The 26,151-nt window shown below is 49.7% G+C and overlaps 1 protein-coding gene across 3 annotated transcripts in view; it reads left to right on the top strand.

Annotated features, from left to right (window-relative positions):
* Window positions 1–1,440: 1,440 nt before the first annotated feature.
* The window catches only part of LOC142656025 (sulfotransferase 1C4-like), a 35,239-nt gene continuing 10,528 nt past the window's right edge, over window positions 1,441–26,151 (top strand). For 2 of the 3 annotated variants that reach the window (XM_075830844.1, XM_075830846.1), the window contains exon 1: window positions 1,891–1,955. In XM_075830844.1, coding sequence (XP_075686959.1) covers window positions 1,906–1,955 — 50 coding nt within the window. In that variant the 5' untranslated portion in view covers window positions 1,891–1,905. Of the gene's footprint in view, window positions 1,549–1,890; window positions 1,956–26,151 lie in introns of those variants that run through there. The other variant, XM_075830845.1, reaches the window with a different exon arrangement.

Here is a 26,151-nt window from a genome sequence, read left to right on the forward strand (position 1 = left end):
GGCCTAGCTGTAAGAAGAGGACCGAGCACAGAACCGCGTGCCATTCCGAAAGAGGAACTTCCTGTAATGACAGACAATGGAGCAGATTTATCACTACAGTTAAACTGTCCTCGTTGGCCATATCAACCAATCACAGTGCAGCTTTCATTTTTCCAGAGCAGGTTTAGAAATGAAAGCTGAGCTGTGATTGGTTGCTATGGGCAACAGGAACAGTTTTGATCAATTTGCCCCATTTCGTTTAATTTCCAGGGGCAACGAGCTTAGCGGTTGCAATATACAACGGGTGTCATTTATCAAAACTGTCCTTGTTGCCCATAACAACCGTGTAAACTGTATGAAGGGGGGTTGATACGTTCGCTCCGTCTCCATAATGTCGGCAGGACGGATGTCATGATATTTAGGGCATCGTAAAAGATTAAGGCCTCATGCACACGAACGTGGCCATGTGCAGAGCCATGATTTTCGGGTCGGCCGGCCGCAGAGTGTCACCCGCGAGCCGCCCGCAAATCGTGGGCCGTGCACATGGCCGCGGCCATTATTTTCTATGAGCCTGGGTCCTTTCTGCAGTCCAGGTTCCTGGTCGGGTGCATGGGCCCATGGCAATGAACAGGGCCGCAATTCTCCCGTGGATTTTCGAGGGAATCGCGGCTGCAAAAGCACGTTCGTGTGCATGGCGCCTAAATCAGCCGACGAACGAGCGTTGGCAAAACAAAACATTCAGCGACACATTTATCATTTCAACCATTCAAACACAGACATGGCCGTCCATGACCGTCCCCTCCAGACGCACCTTACGGTCAGTTTACACGTGTTTTTTTTACGCGAAAACCACGTCGAAATTAGTGCCAAAAATTGCCCCCGTTTGATTTCAATGGAAGGCAGAGACGGTGTTTGCCGGGCAGCTTGTGGCTGCTCGCGGGAAAAAGAAGTGGCATGTCCTTTCTTGCCATGGTTTCCGCCTCTGACCTCCCATTGAACTAACTAGTAGGTCGATCACACCTGCGGCGCTCGTTTCTGAGCGTTTTTTGTGGTGTTTTTGCCCATGGTTCTTGCATGCGCTTCAACGGCCGCGGGCGGAAAACGCAAAAAAAAACAAAAAAAGCATTCAAATAACGCAGGGATTTCAAAATCAAGTTCGAGGCAAAAAATTTTCTGCCTACAAAAAACTCCATGTGAACTAGGCCTTACATCGCCGCCGCCACGTAAATCCGCAAAAGTGGTGAATGTCATATTAGAAATGTAGATAGAACATGTAAGATAATAACTGCGCTGAGAAACTGTCCATATTGTCTGAATTGGGGTGTATTTGGGGTCAGTGGCAGCTGCACATACCGCCCTGCCTGTCCTGCCAGAACGCAGGGCGGAAGATTTCCCGCTGGTTTGCTGCTGTCAGAGATATAAAGACAGAAGCAGCAGCCCACCCCCTCCATGGCCCCCACAAGTAAATATACAGTCCACACCTCCTCTGTTAGTCCATCCAGTGATCCCGGGCATACAAGGGACTGCCGCACCCAGCTGACACAGACCTGGCACCACCGACCGCAGCAGGTAAGTGGAGGCCCCCGCAGCTGGTAAGTGGAGGCCCCCGCAGCAGGTAAGTGGATGCCCCCCGCAGCAGGTAAGTGGATGCCCCCGCAGCTGGTAAGTGGATGCCCCCGCAGCAGGTAAGTGGATGCTCCCGCAGCTGGTAAGTGGATGCCCCCGCAGCTGGTAAGTGGAGGCCCCCGCAGCAGGTTTTTAGGGGATTGGTTTTTTCTATTGTAAACAGAAAAAAATCCTTTTGGGAGCCTGAATATAGCAGGGCAAGGAAATCTCCCACAGTGCTGCTGCCACGCGCCACTAGGGGGCGCTACTTGCCCATTTATTTATATTCCATTGACTTCAAAGGGAATTGTGCAATTCTGTATGCAGAGAACTGTGAGAAGCAAGAAGTTTATCATTCACGTCTTCTTCTGGTAATGAGGGGCACTCTGCTGGCACTATTGTTTACAGCGGGCAGACTCCTGGCATTGTCTATAGAGGGGCACTCTGCTGGCACTATTGTTTACAGCGGGCAGACTCCTGACATTGTCTATAGAGGGGCACTCTGCCGGCACTATTGTTTACAGCGGGCAGACTCATGACATTGTCTATAGAGGGGCACTCTGCTGGAACTATTGTTTACAGCGGGCAGACTCCTGGCATTGTCTATAGAGGGGCACTCTGCTGGCACTATTGTTTACAGCGGGCACACTCCTGACATTCTCTATAGAGGGGCACTCTGCTGGCACTATTGTTTACAGCGGGCAGACTCCTGGCATTGTCTATAGAGGGGCACTCTGCTGGAACTATTGTTTACAGCGGGCAGACTCCTGACATTGTATATAGAGGGGCACTCTGCTGGCACTATTGTTTACAGCGGGCAGACTCCTGACATTCTCTATAGAGGGGCACTCTGCTGGCACTATTGTTTACAGCGGGCAGACACCTGACATTGTCTGTAGAGGGGCACTCTGCTGGCACTATTGTTTACAGCGGGCAGACACCTGACATTGTATATAGAGGGGCACTCTGCTGGCACTATTGTTTACAGCGGGCAGACTCCTGACATTGTATATAGAGGGGCACTCTGCTGGAACTATTGTTTACAGCGGGCAGACTCCTGACATTCTCTATAGAGGGGCACTCTGCTGGAACTATTGTTTACAGCGGGCACACTCCTGACATTGTATATAGAGGGGCACTCTGCTGGCATTATTGTTTACAGCGGGCAGACACCTGACATGGTATATAGAGGGGCACTCTGCTGGCACTATTGTTTACAGCGGGCAGACTCCTGACATTCTCTATAGAGGGGCATTCTGCTGGCACTATTGTTTACAGCGGGCAGACTCCCGACATTGTATATAGAGGGGCACTCTGCTGGCACTATTGGTTACAGCGGGCAGACACCTGACATTGTCTATAGAGGGGCACTCTCCAGGCACTATTGTTTACAGCGGGCAGACTCCTGGCATTGTCTATAGAGGGGCACTCTGCTGGCACTATTGTTTACAGCGGGCAGACTCATGACATTCTCTATAGAGGGGCACTCTGCTGGCACTATTGTTTACAGCGGGCAGACTCCTGACATTGTATATAGAGGGGCACTCTGCTGGCACTATTGTTTACAGCGGGCAGACTCCTGACATTCTCTATAGAGGGGCATTCTGCTGGCACTATTGTTTACAGCGGGCAGTCTCCTGACATTGTCTATAGAGGGGCACTCTGCTGGCACTATTGTTTACAGCGGGCAGACTCCTGACATTGTATATAGAGGGGCACTCTGCTGGCACTATTGTTTACAGCGGGCAGACTCCTGACATTCTCTATAGAGGGGCACTCTGCTGGCACTATTGTTTACAGCGGGCAGACTCATGACATTCTCTATAGAGGGGCACTCTGCTGGCACTATTGTTTACAGCGGGCAGACTCCTGACATTGTATATAGAGGGGCACTCTGCTGGCACTATTGTTTACAGCGGGCAGACTCCTGACATTCTCTATAGAGGGGCATTCTGCTGGCACTATTGTTTACAGCGGGCAGTCTCCTGACATTGTCTATAGAGGGGCACTCTGCTGGCACTATTTTTTACAGCGGGCAGACTCCTGACATTGTATATAGAGGGGCACTCTGCTGGCACTATTGTTTACAGCGGGCACACTCCTGACATTGTCTATAGAGGGGCACTCTGCTGGCACTATTGTTTACAGCGGGCAGACTCCTGACATTGTCTATAGAGGGGCACTCTGCTGGAACTATTGTTTACAGCGGGCAGACTCCTGACATTCTCTATAGAGGGGCACTCTCCTGGCACTATTGTTTACAGCGGGCAGACTCCTGACATTGTCTATAGAGGGGCACTCTGCTGGCACTATTGTTTACAGCGGGCAGTCTCCTGACATTGTCTATAGAGGGGCACTCTGCTGGCACTATTGTTTACAGCGGGCAGTCTCCTGACATTGTCTATAGAGGGGCACTCTGCTGGCACTATTGTTTACAGCGGGCAGACTCCTGACATTCTCTATAGAGGGGCACTCTGCTGGCACTATTGTTTACAGGGGGCAGACTCCTGACATTGTATATAGAGGGGCACTCTGCTGGCACTATTGTTTACAGCGGGCACACTCCTGACATTGTCTATAGAGGGGCACTCTGCTGGCACTATTGTTTACAGCGGGCAGACTCCTGACATTGTCTATAGAGGGGCACTCTGCCGGCACTATTGTTTACAGCGGGCAGACTCATGACATTGTCTATAGAGGGGCACTCTGCTGGAACTATTGTTTACAGCGGGCAGACTCCTGGCATTGTCTATAGAGGGGCACTCTGCTGGCACTATTGTTTACAGCGGGCAGACTCCTGGCATTGTCTATAGAGGGGCACTCTGCTGGAACTATTGTTTACAGCGGGCAGACTCCTGACATTGTATATAGAGGGGCACTCTGCTGGCACTATTGTTTACAGCGGGCAGACTCCTGACATTCTCTATAGAGGGGCACTCTGCTGGCACTATTGTTTACAGCGGGCAGACACCTAACATTGTCTGTAGAGGGGCACTCTGCTGGCACTATTGTTTACAGCGGGCAGACACCTGACATTGTATATAGAGGGGCACTCTGCTGGCACTATTGTTTACAGCGGGCAGACTCCTGACATTGTATATAGAGGGGCACTCTGCTGGAACTATTGTTTACAGCGGGCAGACTCCTGACATTCTCTATAGAGGGGCACTCTGCTGGAACTATTGTTTACAGCGGGCACACTCCTGACATTGCATATAGAGGGGCACTCTGCTGGCATTATTGTTTACAGCGGGCAGACACCTGACATGGTATATAGAGGGGCACTCTGCTGGCACTATTGTTTACAGCGGGCAGACTCCTGACATTCTCTATAGAGGGGCATTCTGCTGGCACTATTGTTTACAGCGGGCAGACTCCCGACATTGTATATAGAGGGGCACTCTGCTGGCACTATTGGTTACAGCGGGCAGACACCTGACATTGTCTATAGAGGGGCACTCTCCAGGCACTATTGTTTACAGCGGGCAGACTCCTGGCATTGTCTATAGAGGGGCACTCTGCTGGCACTATTGTTTACAGCGGGCAGACTCATGACATTCTCTATAGAGGGGCACTCTGCTGGCACTATTGTTTACAGCGGGCAGACTCCTGACATTGTATATAGAGGGGCACTCTGCTGGCACTATTGTTTACAGCGGGCAGACTCCTGACATTCTCTATAGAGGGGCATTCTGCTGGCACTATTGTTTACAGCGGGCAGTCTCCTGACATTGTCTATAGAGGGGCACTCTGCTGGCACTATTGTTTACAGCGGGCAGACTCCTGACATTGTATATAGAGGGGCACTCTGCTGGCACTATTGTTTACAGCGGGCACACTCCTGACATTGTCTATAGAGGGGCACTCTGCTGGCACTATTGTTTACAGCGGGCAGACTCCTGACATTGTCTATAGAGGGGCACTCTGCTGGAACTATTGTTTACAGCGGGCAGACTCCTGACATTCTCTATAGAGGGGCACTCTCCTGGCACTATTGTTTACAGCGGGCAGACTCCTGACATTGTCTATAGAGGGGCACTCTGCTGGCACTATTGTTTACAGCGGGCAGTCTCCTGACATTGTCTATAGAGGGGCACTCTGCTGGCACTATTGTTTACAGCGGGCAGTCTCCTGACATTGTCTATAGAGGGGCACTCTGCTGGCACTATTGTTTACAGCGGGCAGACTCCTGACATTCTCTATAGAGGGGCACTCTGCTGGCACTATTGTTTACAGGGGGCAGACTCCTGACATTGTATATAGAGGGGCACTCTGCTGGCACTATTGTTTACAGCGGGCACACTCCTGACATTGTCTATAGAGGGGCACTCTGCTGGCACTATTGTTTACAGCGGGCAGACTCCTGACATTGTCTATAGAGGGGCACTCTGCCGGCACTATTGTTTACAGCGGGCAGACTCATGACATTGTCTATAGAGGGGCACTCTGCTGGAACTATTGTTTACAGCGGGCAGACTCCTGGCATTGTCTATAGAGGGGCACTCTGCTGGCACTATTGTTTACAGCGGGCAGACTCCTGGCATTGTCTATAGAGGGGCACTCTGCTGGAACTATTGTTTACAGCGGGCAGACTCCTGACATTGTATATAGAGGGGCACTCTGCTGGCACTATTGTTTACAGCGGGCAGACTCCTGACATTCTCTATAGAGGGGCACTCTGCTGGCACTATTGTTTACAGCGGGCAGACACCTGACATTGTCTGTAGAGGGGCACTCTGCTGGCACTATTGTTTACAGCGGGCAGACACCTGACATTGTATATAGAGGGGCACTCTGCTGGCACTATTGTTTACAGCGGGCAGACTCCTGACATTGTATATAGAGGGGCACTCTGCTGGAACTATTGTTTACAGCGGGCAGACTCCTGACATTGTATATAGAGGGGCACTCTGCTGGCATTATTGTTTACAGCGGGCAGACACCTGACATGGTATATAGAGGGGCACTCTGCTGGCACTATTGTTTACAGCGGGCAGACTCCTGACATTCTCTATAGAGGGGCATTCTGCTGGCACTATTGTTTACAGCGGGCAGACTCCTGACATTGTATATAGAGGGGCACTCTGCTGGCACTATTGGTTACAGCGGGCAGACACCTGACATTGTCTATAGAGGGGCACTCTCCAGGCACTATTGTTTACAGCGGGCAGACTCCTGGCATTGTCTATAGAGGGGCACTCTGCTGGCACTATTGTTTACAGCGGGCAGACTCATGACATTCTCTATAGAGGGGCACTCTGCTGGCACTATTGTTTACAGCGGGCAGACTCCTGACATTGTATATAGAGGGGCACTCTGCTGGCACTATTGTTTACAGCGGGCAGACTCCTGACATTCTCTATAGAGGGGCATTCTGCTGGCACTATTGTTTACAGCGGGCAGTCTCCTGACATTGTCTATAGAGGGGCACTCTGCTGGCACTATTGTTTACAGCGGGCAGACTCCTGACATTGTATATAGAGGGGCACTCTGCTGGCACTATTGTTTACAGCGGGCACACTCCTGACATTGTCTATAGAGGGGCACTCTGCTGGCACTATTGTTTACAGCGGGCAGACTCCTGACATTGTCTATAGAGGGGCACTCTGCTGGAACTATTGTTTACAGCGGGCAGACTCCTGACATTCTCTATAGAGGGGCACTCTCCTGGCACTATTGTTTACAGCGGGCAGACTCCTGACATTGTCTATAGAGGGGCACTCTGCTGGCACTATTGTTTACAGCGGGCAGTCTCCTGACATTGTCTATAGAGGGGCACTCTGCTGGCACTATTGTTTACAGCGGGCAGTCTCCTGACATTGTCTATAGAGGGGCACTCTGCTGGCACTATTGTTTACAGCGGGCAGACTCCTGACATTCTCTATAGAGGGGCACTCTGCTGGCACTATTGTTTACAGGGGGCAGACTCCTGACATTGTATATAGAGGGGCACTCTGCTGGCACTATTGTTTACAGCGGGCAGACTCCTGACATTGTATATAGAGGGGCACTCTGCTGGCACTATTGTTTACAGCGGGCAGACTCCTGACATTCTCTATAGAGGGGCACTCTGCTGGCACTATTGTTTACAGCGAGCAGACTCCTGACATTTTCTATAGAGGGGCACTCTGCTGCCACTATTGTTTACAGCGGGCAGACTCCTGACATTGTATATAGAGGGGCACTCTGCTGGCACTATTGTTTACAGCGAGCAGACTCCTGACATTGTATATAGAGGGGCACTCTGCTGGCACTATTGTTTACAGCGGGCAGACACCTGACATTGTATATAGAGGGGCACTCTGCTGGCACTATTGTTTACAGCGGGCAGACTCCTGACATTGTATATACAGGGGCACTCTGCTGGCACTATTGTTTACAGCGGGCAGACACCTGACATTGTCTGTAGAGGGGCACTCTGCTGGCACTATTGTTTACAGCGGGCAGACTCCTGGCATTGTCTATAGAGGGGCACTCTGCTGGCACTATTGTTTACAGCGGGCAGACACCTGACATTGTATATAGAGGGGCACTCTGCTGGCACTATTGTTTACAGCGGGCACACTCCTGACATTGTCTATAGAGGGGCACTCTGCTGGCACTATTGTTTACAGCGGGCAGACTCCTGACATTGTATATAGAGGGGCACTCTGCTGGCACTATTGTTTACAGCGGGCACACTCCTGACATTGTCTATAGAGGGGCACTCTGCTGGCACTATTGTTTACAGCGGGCAGACTCCTGACATTGTCTATAGAGGGGCACTCTGCTGGAACTATTGTTTACAGCGGGCAGACTCCTGACATTCTCTATAGAGGGGCACTCTCCTGGCACTATTGTTTACAGCGGGCAGACTCCTGACATTGTCTATAGAGGGGCACTCTGCTGGCACTATTGTTTACAGCGGGCAGTCTCCTGACATTGTCTATAGAGGGGCACTCTGCTGGCACTATTGTTTACAGCGGGCAGTCTCCTGACATTGTCTATAGAGGGGCACTCTGCTGGCACTATTGTTTACAGCGGGCAGACTCCTGACATTCTCTATAGAGGGGCACTCTGCTGGCACTATTGTTTACAGGGGGCAGACTCCTGACATTGTATATAGAGGGGCACTCTGCTGGCACTATTGTTTACAGCGGGCACACTCCTGACATTGTCTATAGAGGGGCACTCTGCTGGCACTATTGTTTACAGCGGGCAGACTCCTGACATTGTCTATAGAGGGGCACTCTGCCGGCACTATTGTTTACAGCGGGCAGACTCATGACATTGTCTATAGAGGGGCACTCTGCTGGAACTATTGTTTACAGCGGGCAGACTCCTGGCATTGTCTATAGAGGGGCACTCTGCTGGCACTATTGTTTACAGCGGGCAGACTCCTGGCATTGTCTATAGAGGGGCACTCTGCTGGAACTATTGTTTACAGCGGGCAGACTCCTGACATTGTATATAGAGGGGCACTCTGCTGGCACTATTGTTTACAGCGGGCAGACTCCTGACATTGTATATAGAGGGGCACTCTGCTGGCACTATTGTTTACAGCGAGCAGACTCCTGACATTGTATATAGAGGGGCACTCTGCTGGCACTATTGTTTACAGCGGGCAGACACCTGACATTGTATATAGAGGGGCACTCTGCTGGCACTATTGTTTACAGCGGGCAGACTCCTGACATTGTATATACAGGGGCACTCTGCTGGCACTATTGTTTACAGCGGGCAGACACCTGACATTGTCTGTAGAGGGGCACTCTGCTGGCACTATTGTTTACAGCGGGCAGACTCCTGGCATTGTCTATAGAGGGGCACTCTGCTGGCACTATTGTTTACAGCGGGCAGACACCTGACATTGTATATAGAGGGGCACTCTGCTGGCACTATTGTTTACAGCGGGCACACTCCTGACATTGTCTATAGAGGGGCACTCTGCTGGCACTATTGTTTACAGCGGGCAGACTCCTGACATTGTATATAGAGGGGCACTCTGCTGGCACTATTGTTTACAGCGGGCACACTCCTGACATTGTCTATAGAGGGGCACTCTGCTGGCACTATTGTTTACAGCGGGCAGACTCCTGACATTGTCTATAGAGGGGCACTCTGCTGGAACTATTGTTTACAGCGGGCAGACTCCTGACATTCTCTATAGAGGGGCACTCTCCTGGCACTATTGTTTACAGCGGGCAGACTCCTGACATTGTCTATAGAGGGGCACTCTGCTGGCACTATTGTTTACAGCGGGCAGTCTCCTGACATTGTCTATAGAGGGGCACTCTGCTGGCACTATTGTTTACAGCGGGCAGTCTCCTGACATTGTCTATAGAGGGGCACTCTGCTGGCACTATTGTTTACAGCGGGCAGACTCCTGACATTCTCTATAGAGGGGCACTCTGCTGGCACTATTGTTTACAGGGGGCAGACTCCTGACATTGTATATAGAGGGGCACTCTGCTGGCACTATTGTTTACAGCGGGCACACTCCTGACATTGTCTATAGAGGGGCACTCTGCTGGCACTATTGTTTACAGCGGGCAGACTCCTGACATTGTCTATAGAGGGGCACTCTGCCGGCACTATTGTTTACAGCGGGCAGACTCATGACATTGTCTATAGAGGGGCACTCTGCTGGAACTATTGTTTACAGCGGGCAGACTCCTGGCATTGTCTATAGAGGGGCACTCTGCTGGCACTATTGTTTACAGCGGGCAGACTCCTGGCATTGTCTATAGAGGGGCACTCTGCTGGAACTATTGTTTACAGCGGGCAGACTCCTGACATTGTATATAGAGGGGCACTCTGCTGGCACTATTGTTTACAGCGGGCAGACTCCTGACATTCTCTATAGAGGGGCACTCTGCTGGCACTATTGTTTACAGCGGGCAGACACCTGACATTGTCTGTAGAGGGGCACTCTGCTGGCACTATTGTTTACAGCGGGCAGACACCTGACATTGTATATAGAGGGGCACTCTGCTGGCACTATTGTTTACAGCGGGCAGACTCCTGACATTGTATATAGAGGGGCACTCTGCTGGAACTATTGTTTACAGCGGGCAGACTCCTGACATTGTATATAGAGGGGCACTCTGCTGGCATTATTGTTTACAGCGGGCAGACACCTGACATGGTATATAGAGGGGCACTCTGCTGGCACTATTGTTTACAGCGGGCAGACTCCTGACATTCTCTATAGAGGGGCATTCTGCTGGCACTATTGTTTACAGCGGGCAGACTCCTGACATTGTATATAGAGGGGCACTCTGCTGGCACTATTGGTTACAGCGGGCAGACACCTGACATTGTCTATAGAGGGGCACTCTCCAGGCACTATTGTTTACAGCGGGCAGACTCCTGGCATTGTCTATAGAGGGGCACTCTGCTGGCACTATTGTTTACAGCGGGCAGACTCATGACATTCTCTATAGAGGGGCACTCTGCTGGCACTATTGTTTACAGCGGGCAGACTCCTGACATTGTATATAGAGGGGCACTCTGCTGGCACTATTGTTTACAGCGGGCAGACTCCTGACATTCTCTATAGAGGGGCATTCTGCTGGCACTATTGTTTACAGCGGGCAGTCTCCTGACATTGTCTATAGAGGGGCACTCTGCTGGCACTATTGTTTACAGCGGGCAGACTCCTGACATTGTATATAGAGGGGCACTCTGCTGGCACTATTGTTTACAGCGGGCACACTCCTGACATTGTCTATAGAGGGGCACTCTGCTGGCACTATTGTTTACAGCGGGCAGACTCCTGACATTGTCTATAGAGGGGCACTCTGCTGGAACTATTGTTTACAGCGGGCAGACTCCTGACATTCTCTATAGAGGGGCACTCTCCTGGCACTATTGTTTACAGCGGGCAGACTCCTGACATTGTCTATAGAGGGGCACTCTGCTGGCACTATTGTTTACAGCGGGCAGTCTCCTGACATTGTCTATAGAGGGGCACTCTGCTGGCACTATTGTTTACAGCGGGCAGTCTCCTGACATTGTCTATAGAGGGGCACTCTGCTGGCACTATTGTTTACAGCGGGCAGACTCCTGACATTCTCTATAGAGGGGCACTCTGCTGGCACTATTGTTTACAGGGGGCAGACTCCTGACATTGTATATAGAGGGGCACTCTGCTGGCACTATTGTTTACAGCGGGCACACTCCTGACATTGTATATAGAGGGGCACTCTGCTGGCACTATTGTTTACAGCGGGCAGACTCCTGACATTCTCTATAGAGGGGCACTCTGCTGGCACTATTGTTTACAGCGAGCAGACTCCTGACATTTTCTATAGAGGGGCACTCTGCTGCCACTATTGTTTACAGCGGGCAGACTCCTGACATTGTATATAGAGGGGCACTCTGCTGGCACTATTGTTTACAGCGAGCAGACTCCTGACATTGTATATAGAGGGGCACTCTGCTGGCACTATTGTTTACAGCGGGCAGACACCTGACATTGTATATAGAGGGGCACTCTGCTGGCACTATTGTTTACAGCGGGCAGACTCCTGACATTGTATATACAGGGGCACTCTGCTGGCACTATTGTTTACAGCGGGCAGACACCTGACATTGTCTGTAGAGGGGCACTCTGCTGGCACTATTGTTTACAGCGGGCAGACTCCTGGCATTGTCTATAGAGGGGCACTCTGCTGGCACTATTGTTTACAGCGGGCAGACACCTGACATTGTATATAGAGGGGCACTCTGCTGGCACTATTGTTTACAGCGGGCACACTCCTGACATTGTCTATAGAGGGGCACTCTGCTGGCACTATTGTTTACAGCGGGCAGACACCTGACATTGTATATAGAGGGGCACTCTGCTGGCACTATTGTTTACAGCGGGCAGACTCCTGACATTGTCTATAGAGGGGCACTCTGCTGGCACTATTGTTTACAGCGGGCAGACTCCTGGCATTGTCTATAGAGGGGCACTCTGCTGGCACTATTGTTTACAGCGGGCAGACACCTGACATTCTCTATAGAGGGGCACTCTGCCGGCACTATTGTTTACAGCGGGCAGACTCCTGACATTGTATATAGAGGGGCACTCTGCCGGCACTATTGTTTACAGCGGGCAGACTCATGACATTGTCTATAGAGGGGCACTCTGCTGGAAGTATTGTTTACAGCGGGCAGACTCCTGGCATGGTCTATAGAGGGGCACTCTGCTGGCACTATTGTTTACAGCGGGCAGACTCCTGGCATTGTCTATAGAGGGGCACTCTGCTGGAACTATTGTTTACAGCGGGCAGACTCCTGACATTGTATATAGAGGGGCACTCTGCTGGCACTATTGTTTACAGCGGGCAGACTCCTGACATTCTCTATAGAGGGGCACTCTGCTGGCACTATTGTTTACAGCGGGCAGACACCTGACATTGTCTGTAGAGGGGCACTCTGCTGGCACTATTGTTTACAGCGGGCAGACACCTGACATTGTATATAGAGGGGCACTCTGCTGGCACTATTGTTTACAGCGGGCAGACTCCTGACATTGTATATAGAGGGGCACTCTGCTGGAACTATTGTTTACAGCGGGCAGACTCCTGACATTGTATATAGAGGGGCACTCTGCTGGCATTATTGTTTACAGCGGGCAGACACCTGACATGGTATATAGAGGGGCACTCTGCTGGCACTATTGTTTACAGTGGGCAGACTCCTGACATTCTCTATAGAGGAGCATTCTGCTGGCACTATTGTTTACAGCGGGCAGACTCCCGACATTGTATATAGAGGGGCACTCTGCTGGCACTATTGGTTACAGCGGGCAGACACCTGACATTGTCTATAGAGGGGCACTCTCCAGGCACTATTGTTTACAGCGGGCAGACTCCTGGCATTGTCTATAGAGGGGCACTCTGCTGGCACTATTGTTTACAGCGGGCAGACTCATGACATTCTCTATAGAGGGGCACTCTGCTGGCACTATTGTTTACAGCGGGCAGACTCCTGACATTGTATATAGAGGGGCACTCTGCTGGCACTATTGTTTACAGCGGGCAGACTCCTGACATTCTCTATAGAGGGGCATTCTGCTGGCACTATTGTTTACAGCGGGCAGTCTCCTGACATTGTCTATAGAGGGGCACTCTGCTGGCACTATTGTTTACAGCGGGCAGACTCCTGACATTGTATATAGAGGGGCACTCTGCTGGCACTATTGTTTACAGCGGGCACACTCCTGACATTGTCTATAGAGGGGCACTCTGCTGGCACTATTGTTTACAGCGGGCAGACTCCTGACATTGTCTATAGAGGGGCACTCTGCTGGCACTATTGTTTACAGCGGGCAGACTCCTGACATTGTATATAGAGGGGCACTCTGCTGGCACTATTGTTTACAGCGGGCAGACTCCTGACATTCTCTATAGAGGGGCACTCTGCTGGCACTATTGTTTACAGCGGGCAGACACCTGACATTGTCTGTAGAGGGGCACTCTGCTGGCACTATTGTTTACAGCGGGCAGACACCTGACATTGTATATAGAGGGGCACTCTGCTGGCACTATTGTTTACAGCGGGCAGACTCCTGACATTGTATATAGAGGGGCACTCTGCTGGAACTATTGTTTACAGCGGGCAGACTCCTGACATTGTATATAGAGGGGCACTCTGCTGGCATTATTGTTTACAGCGGGCAGACACCTGACATGGTATATAGAGGGGCACTCTGCTGGCACTATTGTTTACAGTGGGCAGACTCCTGACATTCTCTATAGAGGGGCATTCTGCTGCCACTATTGTTTACAGCGGGCAGACTCCCGACATTGTATATAGAGGGGCACTCTGCTGGCACTATTGGTTACAGCGGGCAGACACCTGACATTGTCTATAGAGGGGCACTCTCCAGGCACTATTGTTTACAGCGGGCAGACTCCTGGCATTGTCTATAGAGGGGCACTCTGCTGGCACTATTGTTTACAGCGGGCAGACTCATGACATTCTCTATAGAGGGGCACTCTGCTGGCACTATTGTTTACAGCGGGCAGACTCCTGACATTGTATATAGAGGGGCACTCTGCTGGCACTATTGTTTACAGCGGGCAGACTCCTGACATTCTCTATAGAGGGGCATTCTGCTGGCACTATTGTTTACAGCGGGCAGTCTCCTGACATTGTCTATAGAGGGGCACTCTGCTGGCACTATTGTTTACAGCGGGCAGACTCCTGACATTGTATATAGAGGGGCACTCTGCTGGCACTATTGTTTACAGCGGGCACACTCCTGACATTGTCTATAGAGGGGCACTCTGCTGGCACTATTGTTTACAGCGGGCAGACTCCTGACATTGTCTATAGAGGGGCACTCTGCTGGCACTATTGTTTACAGCGGGCAGACTCCTGACATTCTCTATAGAGGGGCACTCTCCTGGCACTATTGTTTACAGCGGGCAGACTCCTGACATTGTCTATAGAGGGGCACTCTGCTGGCACTATTGTTTACAGCGGGCAGTCTCCTGACATTGTCTATAGAGGGGCACTCTGCTGGCACTATTGTTTACAGCGGGCAGTCTCCTGACATTGTCTATAGAGGGGCACTCTGCTGGCACTATTGTTTACAGCGGGCAGACTCCTGACATTCTCTATAGAGGGGCACTCTGCTGGCACTATTGTTTACAGGGGCAGACTCCTGACATTGTCTATAGAGGGGCACTCTGCTGGCACTATTGTTTACAGCGGGCAGACACCTGACATTGTATATAGAGGGGCACTCTGCTGGCACTATTGTTTACAGCGGGCACACTCCTGACATTGTCTATAGAGGGGCACTCTGCTGGCACTATTGTTTACAGCGGGCAGACACCTGACATTGTATATAGAGGGGCACTCTGCTGGCACTATTGTTTACAGCGGGCAGACTCCTGACATTGTCTATAGAGGGGCACTCTGCTGGCACTATTGTTTACAGCGGGCAGACTCCTGGCATTGTCTATAGAGGGGCACTCTGCTGGCACTATTGTTTACAGCGGGCAGACACCTGACATTCTCTATAGAGGGGCACTCTGCCGGCACTATTGTTTACAGCGGGCACACTCCTGACATTGTCTATAGAGGGGCACTCTGCTGGCACTATTGTTTACAGCGGGCAGACTCCTGACATTCTCTATAGGGGGGCACTCTGCTGGCACTATTGTTTACAGCGAGCAGACTCCTGACATTTTCTATAGAGGGGCACTCTGCTGCAACTATTGTTTACAGCGGGCAGACTCCTGACATTGTATATAGAGGGGCACTCTGCTGGCACTATTGTTTACAGCGAGCAGACTCCTGACATTTTCTATAGAGGGGCACTCTGCTGGCACTATTGTTTACAGCGGGCAGACTCCTGACATTGTATATACAGGGGCACTCTGCTGGCACTATTGTTTACAGCGGGCAGACACCTGACATTGTCTGTAGAGGGGCACTCTGCTGGCACTATTGTTTACAGCGGGCAGACTCCTGGCATTGTCTATAGAGGGGCACTCTGCTGGCACTATTGTTTACAGCGGGCAGACACCTGACATTGTATATAGAGGGGCACTCTGCTGGCACTATTGTTTACAGCGGGCACACTCCTGACATTGTCTATAGAGGGGCACTCTGCTGGCACTATTGTTTACAGCGGGCAGACACCTGACATTGTATATAGAGGGGCACTCTGCTGGCACTATTGTTTACAGCGGGCAGACTCCTGACATTGTCTATAGAGGGGCACTCTGCTGGCACTATTGTTTACAGCGGGCAGACTCCTGGCATTGTCTATAGAGGGGCACTCTGCTGGCACTATTGTTTACAGCGGGCAGACACCTGACATTCTCTATAGAGGGGCACTCTGCCGGCACTATTGTTTACAGCGGGCAGACTCCTGACATTGTATATAGAGGGGCACTCTGCTGGCACTTTTGTTTACAGCGGGCACACTCCTGACATTGTCTATAGAGGGGCACTCTGCTGGCACTATTGTTTACAGCGGGCAGTCTCCTGACATTGTCTATAGAGGGGCACTCTGCTGGCACTATTGTTTACAGCGGGCAGTCTCCTGACATTGTCTATAGAGGGGCACTCTGCTGGCACTATTGTTTACAGCGGGCAGACTCCTGACATTCTCTATAGAGGGGCACTCTGCTGGCACTATTGTTTACAGCGGGCAGACTCCTGACATTGTATATAGAGGGGCACTCTGCTGGCACTATTGTTTACAGCGGGCAGACTCCTGACATTGTATATAGAGGGGCACTCTGCTGGCACTATTGTTTACAGCGGGCAGACTCCTGACATTCTCTATAGAGGGGCACTCTGCTGGCACTATTGTTTACAGCGAGCAGACTCCTGACATTTTCTATAGAGGGGCACTCTGCTGGCACTATTGTTTACAGCGGGCAGACTCCTGACATTGTATATACAGGGCCACTCTGCTGGCACTATTGTTTACAGCGGGCAGACACCTGACATTGTCTGTAGAGGGGCACTCTGCTGGCACTATTGTTTACAGCGGGCAGACTCCTGGCATTGTCTATAGAGGGGCACTCTGCTGGCACTATTGTTTACAGCGGGCAGACACCTGACATTGTATATAGAGGGGCACTCTGCTGGCACTATTGTTTACAGCGGGCACACTCCTGACATTGTATATAGAGGGGCACTCTGCTGGCACTATTGTTTACAGCGGGCACACTCCTGACATTGTCTATAGAGGGGCACTCTGATGGCACTATTGTTTACAGCGGGCAGACTCCTGACATTGTATATAGAGGGGCACTCTGCTGGCACTATTGTTTACAGCGGGCACACTCCTGACATTGTCTATAGAGGGGCACTCTGCTGGCACTATTGTTTACAGCGGGCAGACACCTGACATTGTATATAGAGGGGCACTCTGCTGGCACTATTGTTTACAGCGGGCAGACTCCTGACATTGTCTATAGAGGGGCACTCTGCTGGCACTATTGTTTACAGCGGGCAGACTCCTGGCATTGTCTATAGAGGGGCACTCTGCTGGCACTATTGTTTACAGCGGGCAGACACCTGACATTGTATATAGAGGGGCACTCTGCTGGCACTATTGTTTACAGCGGGCAGACACCTGACATTGTATATAGAGGGGCACTCTGCTGGCACTATTGTTTACAGCGGGCAGACTCCTGGCATTGTCTATAGAGGGGCACTCTGCTGGCACTATTGTTTACAGCGGGCAGACACCTGACATTCTCTATAGAGGGGCACTCTGCCGGCACTATTGTTTACAGCGGGCAGACTCCTGACATTGTATATAGAGGGGCACTCTGCTGGCACTATTGTTTACAGCGGGCAGACACCTGACATTGTATATAGAGGGGCACTCTGCTGGCACTATTGTTTACAGCGGGCAGACTCCTGACATTGTCTATAGAGGGGCACTCTGCTGGCACTATTGTTTACAGCGGGCAGACTCCTGGCATTGTCTATAGAGGGGCACTCTGCTGGCACTATTGTTTACAGCGGGCAGACTCCTGACATTCTCTATAGAGGGGCACTCTGCTGGCACTATTGTTTACAGCGGGCAGACTCCTGACATTGTATATAGAGGGGCACTCTGCTGGCACTATTGTTTACAGCGGGCAGACTCCTGACATTGTATATAGAGGGGCACTCTGCTGGCACTATTGTTTACAGCGGGCAGACTCCTGACATTCTCTATAGAGGGGCACTCTGCTGCCACTATTGTTTACAGCGGGCAGACTCCTGGCATTGTCTATAGAGGGGCACTCTGCTGGCACTATTGTTTACAGCGGGCAGACACCTGACATTGTATATAGAGGGGCACTCTGCTGGCACTATTGTTTACAGCGAGCAGACTCCTGACATTTTCTATAGAGGGGCACTCTGCTGGCACTATTGTTTACAGCGGGCAGACTCCTGACATTGTATATAGAGGGGCACTCTGCTGGCACTATTGTTTACAGCGGGCAGACTCCTGGCATTGTCTATAGAGGGGCACTCTGCTGGCACTATTGTTTACAGCGGGCAGACACCTGACATTGTATATAGAGGGGCACTCTGCTGGCACTATTGTTTACAGCGGGCAGACTCCTGGCATTGTCTATAGAGGGGCACTCTGCTGGCACTATTGTTTACAGCGGGCAGACACCTGACATTCTCTATAGAGGGGCACTCTGCCGGCACTATTGTTTACAGCGGGCAGACTCCTGACATTGTATATAGAGGGGCACTCTGCTGGCACTATTGTTTACAGCGGGCACACTCCTGACATTGTCTATAGAGGGGCACTCTGCTGGCACTATTGTTTACAGCGGGCAGTCTCCTGACATTGTCTATAGAGGGGCACTCTGCTGGCACTATTGTTTACAGCGGGCAGTCTCCTGACATTGTCTATAGAGGGGCACTCTGCTGGCACTATTGTTTACAGCGGGCAGACTCCTGACATTCTCTATAGAGGGGCACTCTGCTGGCACTATTGTTTACAGCGGGCAGACTCCTGACATTGTATATAGAGGGGCACTCTGCTGGCACTATTGTTTACAGCGGGCAGACTCCTGACATTGTATATAGAGGGGCACTCTGCTGGCACTATTGTTTACAGCGGGCAGACTCCTGACATTCTCTATAGAGGGGCACTCTGCTGCCACTATTGTTTACAGCGGGCAGACTCCTGGCATTGTCTATAGAGGGGCACTCTGCTGGCACTATTGTTTACAGCGGGCAGACACCTGACATTGTATATAGAGGGGCACTCTGCTGGCACTATTGTTTACAGCGAGCAGACTCCTGACATTTTCTATAGAGGGGCACTCTGCTGGCACTATTGTTTACAGCGGGCAGACTCCTGACATTGTATATAGAGGGGCACTCTGCTGGCACTATTGTTTACAGCGGGCAGACTCCTGGCATTGTCTATAGAGGGGCACTCTGCTGGCACTATTGTTTACAGCGGGCAGACACCTGACATTGTATATAGAGGGGCACTCTGCTGGCACTATTGTTTACAGCGGGCACACTCCTGACATTGTATATAGAGGGGCACTCTGCTGGCACTATTGTTTACAGCGGGCACACTCCTGACAATGTCTATAGAGGGGCACTCTGCTGGCACTATTGTTTACAGCGGGCAGACTCCTGACATTGTATATAGAGGGGCACTCTGCTGGCACTATTGTTTACAGCGGGCACACTCCTGACATTGTCTATAGAGGGGCACTCTGCTGGCACTATTGTTTACAGCGGGCAGACACCTGACATTGTATATAGAGGGGCACTCTGCTGGCACTATTGTTTACAGCGGGCACACTCCTGACATTGTATATAGAGGGGCACTCTGCTGGCACTATTGTTTACAGCGGGCACACTCCTGACAATGTCTATAGAGGGGCACTCTGCTGGCACTATTGTTTACAGCGGGCAGACTCCTGACATTGTATATAGAGGGGCACTCTGCTGGCACTATTGTTTACAGCGGGCACACTCCTGACATTGTCTATAGAGGGGCACTCTGCTGGCACTATTGTTTACAGCGGGCAGACACCTGACATTGTATATAGAGGGGCACTCTGCTGGCACTATTGTTTACAGCGGGCAGACTCCTGACATTGTCTATAGAGGGGCACTCTGCTGGCACTATTGTTTACAGCGGGCAGACTCCTGGCATTGTCTATAGAGGGGCACTCTGCCGGCACTATTGTTTACAGCGGGCAGTCTCCTGACATTGTCTATAGAGGGGCACTCTGCTGGCACTATTGTTTACAGCGGGCAGACTCCTGACATTGTCTATAGAGGGGCACTCTGCTGGCACTATTGTTTACAGCGGGCAGACTCCTGACATTGTCTATAGAGGGGCACTCTGCTGGCACTATTGTTTACAGCGGGCAGACACCTGACATTGTATATAGAGGGGCACTCTGCTGGCACTATTGTTTACAGCGGACAGACTCCTGACATTCTCTATAGAGGGGCACTCTGCTGGCACTATTGTTTACAGCGGGCAGACACCTGACATTGTATATAGAGGGGCACTCTGCTGGCACTATTGTTTACAGCGGGCACACTCCTGACATTGTCTATAGAGGGGCACTCTGCTGGCACTATTGTTTACAGCGGGCAGACACCTGACATTGTATATAGAGGGGCACTCTGCTGGCACTATTGTTTACAGCGGGCAGACTCCTGACATTGTCTATAGAGGGGCACTCTGCTGGCACTATTGTTTACAGCGGGCAGACTCCTGACATTGTCTATAGAGGGGCACTCTGCTGGCACTATTGTTTACAGCGGGCAGTCTCCTGACATTCTCTTTAGAGGGGCACTCTGCTGGCATGGGGTGGAGGCATATTACCTATCATATGTGGGGTGTGAGAAAAGATAGACAAGTAGAGATAGATGTGCCGTGCTTAGATACGTATCATGTGCTTAGATACAGAGAATGTTTGAGTGCCAGGTCGGGGGCAGCTACAGCTATAATTAATAGTATTAGCAATTTGCTGAATGGCGACTATATTCCCTTTTCCCGCCTTACTGGGAGAGTAGAAATTTATAGCCCATTAATAAAACGTAAGTCCCTGTAAGGCCGGGACTACACAGGTCGGATATGCTCGGTCGTAACTATGGCGACGTGCCCCTCGGATGTCCTGCAGCCCGGCCTCCGGGGATAACGTTTCATCCCATGTGACCGCTGGAGTCTGTGACTGGATAAGTATGAGGTTATTTTTTTTCGGAGTGGCGATTTTCGCAGCGACTCCGCAGCTTTCCTGACGCAAAAATCGCAACATCTGCTGTTTGTTGCGGCTTTTACCTCCCTATTAAATTCAATGGAGAAAACCCGTAATAGAAAAGCAGCGATTCCGCAGCATAAATCGACACGCTGCGGATTAGAAAAGAAAAACAAAACACGCACCGCAGGTCAATTTATGAACGTTTCTTTGGCGGGTTTTTTACGCAGCGATCCCAAAAGTCCCACAGAAATGAATGGAGCGCTGGCCGAGCGTACGCACCAGCGCGCTATTCTCATGGAGCACGGCGGGGACTATCAGCCGGTCCCATCACTGAACGTGATCTGTCCCGATAGAGGGGGGGGGGGGGTCTCCTGTGTATTGATGGGACTAATATGTTTGGAAATCCCCCTTATAATTGTTGGATGGTTTGGCCTCCGTATATTTTGCTTAGATACCGCGCAGCGTCCCCGTAAACCTCGTCCATATATTGTACGTCATTGCTCCGCTGATTGCTGGGATCATGACGGCCGGATCACGGATATTATAGACAGGGGGATCCATTATGACCGTTCATCGGTAGCGATCAGCGATTCCAAGATCCACGTCATATTGTAGCGGCTCAGACAGAGGATTCTCGCTTGTCGCTGGCGAGGACGGAGCTGAAAACCTCTTATCTGAGTATAGAGGAGAAACACCGAGGATTAGATACACAGACGCAGCACATATCAGTCATACCCACTCCTCACAGCAGCACAGAGGAAAACAGATAGAAGACACACTACCCAAACATGATCACAGCGGAGGGAACGAGAGCTTAATAAAGTTGCAAAAATGGTGTATCTAAGCCTATCATGTGTGATACTGTCTGCTGAGCTGTGTATCTCATCCTACCATGTGTGATACTGTCTTCTTAGCTGTGTATCTAATCCTATCATGTGTGATACTGTCTGCTGAGCCGTGTATCTAATTCTATCATGTGTGATACTGTCTGCTGAGCTGTGTATCTAATCCTACCATGTGTGATACTGTCTACTGAGCTGTGTATCTAATCCTATCATGTGTGATACTGTCTGCTGAGCCATGTATCTAATCCTATCATGTGTGATACTGTCTGCTGAGCCGTGTATCTAATCCTATCATGTGTGATACTGTCTGCTGAGCCCTGTATCTAATCCTATCATGTGTGATACTGCCTGCTGAGCCACTGTATCTAATCCTATCATGTGTGATACTGTCTGCTGAGACGTGTATCTAATCCTATCATGTGTGATACTGTCTGCTGGGCTGTGTATCTAATCCTATCATGTGTGATACTGTCTGCTGGGCTGTGTATCTAATCCTATCATGTGTGATACTGTCTGCTGAGCCCTGTATCTAATCCTATCATGTGTGATACTGCCTGCTGAGCCGCGGTATCTAATCCTATCATGTGTGATACTGTCTGCTGAGCTGTGTATCTAATCCTATCATGTGTGATACTGTCTGCTGGGCTGTGTGTCTAATCCTATCATGTGTGATACTGTCTGCTGAGCTGCTGTATCTAATCCTATCATGTGTGATACTGTCTGCTGAGCTGTGTATCTAATCCCATCATGTGTGATACTGTCTGCTGAGCTGTGTATCTAATCCTATCATGTGTGATACTGACTGCTGAGCTGGTGAATCTAATCCTATCATGTGTGATACTGTCTGCTCCGCCACTGTATCTAATCCTATCATGTATGATACTGTCTGCTGAGCTGTGTATCTAATCCTATCATGTGTGATACTGACTGCTGAGCTGTGTATCTAATCCTATCATGTGTGATACTGTCTGCTGAGCTGTGTATCTAATCCTATCATGTGTGATACTGTCTGCTGAGCCGTGTATCTAATCCTATCATGTGTGATACTGTCTGCTGAGCTGCTGTATCTAATCCTATCATGTGTGATACTGTCTGCTGAGCCGTGTATCTAATCCTATCATGTGTGATACTGTCTGCTGAGCCGTGTATCTAATCCTATCATGTGTGATACTGACTGCTGAGCTGTATATCTAATCCTATCATGTGTGATACTGTCTGCTGAGCTGTGTATCTAATCCTATCATGTGTGATACTGTCTGCTGAGCCGTGTATCTAATCCTATCATGTGTGATACTGTCTGCTGAGCTGTGTATCTAATCCTATCATGTGTGATACTGTCTGCTGAGTCCTGTATCTAATCCTATCATGTGTGATACTGACTGCTGATCTGTGTATCTAATCCTATCATGTGTGATACTGTCTGCTGAGCTGTGTATCTAATCCTATCATGTGTGATACTGTCTGCTGAGCTGTGTATCTAATCCTATCATGTGTGATACTGTCTGCTGAGCTCTGTATCTAATCCTATCCTGTGTGATACTGTCTGCTGAGCCGTGTATCTAATCCTATCATGTGTGATACTGTCTGCTGAGCTGTGTATCTAATCCTATCATGTGTGATACTGACTGCTGAGCTGTGTATCTAATCCTATCATGTGTGATACTGTCTGCTGAGCTCTGTATCTAATCCTATCCTATGTGATACTGTCTGCTGAGCCGTGTATCTAATCCTATCATGTGTGATACTGTCTGCTGAGCTGTGTATCTAATCCTATCATGTGTGATACTGTCTGCTGAGCTGCTGTATCTAATCCTATCATGTGTGATACTGTCTGCTGAGCCGTGTATCTAATCCTATCCTGTGTGATACTGTCTGCTGAGACGTGTATCTAATCCTATCATGTGTGATACTGTCTGCTGAGACGTGTATCTAATCCTATCATGTGTGATACTCTGCTGAGCCGTGTATCTAATCCTATCATGTGTGATACTGTCTGCTGAGACGTGTATCTAATCCTATCATGTGTGATACTCTGCTGAGCCGTGTATCTAATCCTATCATGTGTGATACTGTCTGCTGAGCCGTGTATCTAATCCTATCATGTGTGATACTGTCTGCTGAGCCGTGTATCTAATCCTATCATGTGTGATACTGTCTGCTGAGCTGTGTATCTAATCCTATCCTGTGTGATACTGTCTGCTGAGCTGTGTATCTAATCCTATCATGTGTGATACAGTCTGCTGAGCTGTGTATCTAATCCTATCATGTGTGATACTGTGCTGAGCTGTGTATCTAATACTATCATGTGTGATACTGTCTGCTGAGCTGTGTATCTAATCCTATCATGTGTGATACTGTCTGCTGAGCTGTGTATCTAATCCTATCATGTGTGATACTGTCTGCTGAGCCGTGTATCTAATCCTATCATGTGTGATACTGTCTGCTGAGCCGTGTATCTAATCCTATCATGTGTGATACTGTCTGCTGAGCTGTGTATCTAATCCTATCATGTGTGATACTGTCTGCTGAGCTGCTGTATCTAATCCTATCATGTGTGATACTGTCTGCTGAGCCGTGTATCTAATCCTATCCTGTGTGATACTGTCTGCTGAGACGTGTATCTAATCCTATCATGTGTGATACTGTCTGCTGAGACGTGTATCTAATCCTATCATGTGTGATACTCTGCTGAGCCGTGTATCTAATCCTATCATGTGTGATACTGTCTGCTGAGACGTGTATCTAATCCTATCATGTGTGATACTCTGCTGAGCCGTGTATCTAATCCTATCATGTGTGATACTGTCTGCTGAGCCGTGTATCTAATCCTATCATGTGTGATACTGTCTGCTGAGCCGTGTATCTAATCCTATCATGTGTGATACTGTCTGCTGAGCTGTGTATCTAATCCTATCCTGTGTGATACTGTCTGCTGAGCTGTGTATCTAATCCTATCATGTGTGATACTGTCTGCTGCGCTGTGTATCTAATCCTATCATGTGTGATACTGTCTGCTGAGCTGTGTATCTAATCCTATCATGTGTGATACAGTCTGCTGAGCTGTGTATCTAATCCTATCATGTGTGATACTGTGCTGAGCTGTGTATCTAATACTATCATGTGTGATACTGTCTGCTGAGCTGTGTATCTAATCCTATCATGTGTGATACTGTCTGCTGAGATGTGTATCTAATCCTATCATGTGTGATACTGTCTGCTGAGCTGTGTATCTAATCCTATCATGTGTGATACTGTCTGCTGAGCCGTGTATCTAATCCTATCATGTGTGATACTGTCTGCTGAGCCGTGTATGTAATCCTATCATGTGTGATACTGTCTGCTGAGCTGTGTATCTAATCCTATCATGTGTGATACTGTCTGCTGAGCCGTGTATCTAATCCTATCATGTGTGATACTGTCTGCTGAGCTGTGTATCTAATCCTATCATGTGTGATACTGTCTGCTGAGCCGTGTATCTAATCCTATCATGTGTGATACTGTCTGCTGAGCCGTGTATCTAATCCTATCATGTGTGATACTGTCTGCTGAGCCGTGTATGTAATCCTATCATGTGTGATACTGTCTGCTGAGCTGTGTATCTAATCCTATCATGTGTGATACTGAATGCTGAGCTGTGTATCCCATTAAAAGAAGTGTCATGCCCTATCTTTGGGCGTTTACGCCTCTGACCTCCCATTGACATCAATGGGAGGCAGAGAAAGCTTATTTTGCGGCGTTTTTGCCCGAAGCACTCAAATGGGCGCGAGCGAAAAATGCTGCGAAAATCGCGGAAAACCGCGTGCAGGGGGAGGAAAATCTGCCTCAAAATTCCAAACAAAATTTTCCTCCTGCAAAAAAACTCAGTGTGAACTCAGCCTTAGCCCTTATTCGCACGAACGTGTTTCATGGCCGTGATACGCGCGTGAAAGCCACGCAGCAAACACTTATGACACACAGAACTGCAATGTGCAAAAAACGCAGCATTTTTTTTTGCGCGCGCAAAACGCACACGTTCGTGTGAATAA

The sequence above is a fragment of the Rhinoderma darwinii genome, chromosome 6 (assembly GCF_050947455.1).
Source record: "Rhinoderma darwinii isolate aRhiDar2 chromosome 6, aRhiDar2.hap1, whole genome shotgun sequence".
In the NCBI taxonomy this organism is placed as follows: domain Eukaryota; kingdom Metazoa; phylum Chordata; class Amphibia; order Anura; family Rhinodermatidae; genus Rhinoderma; species Rhinoderma darwinii.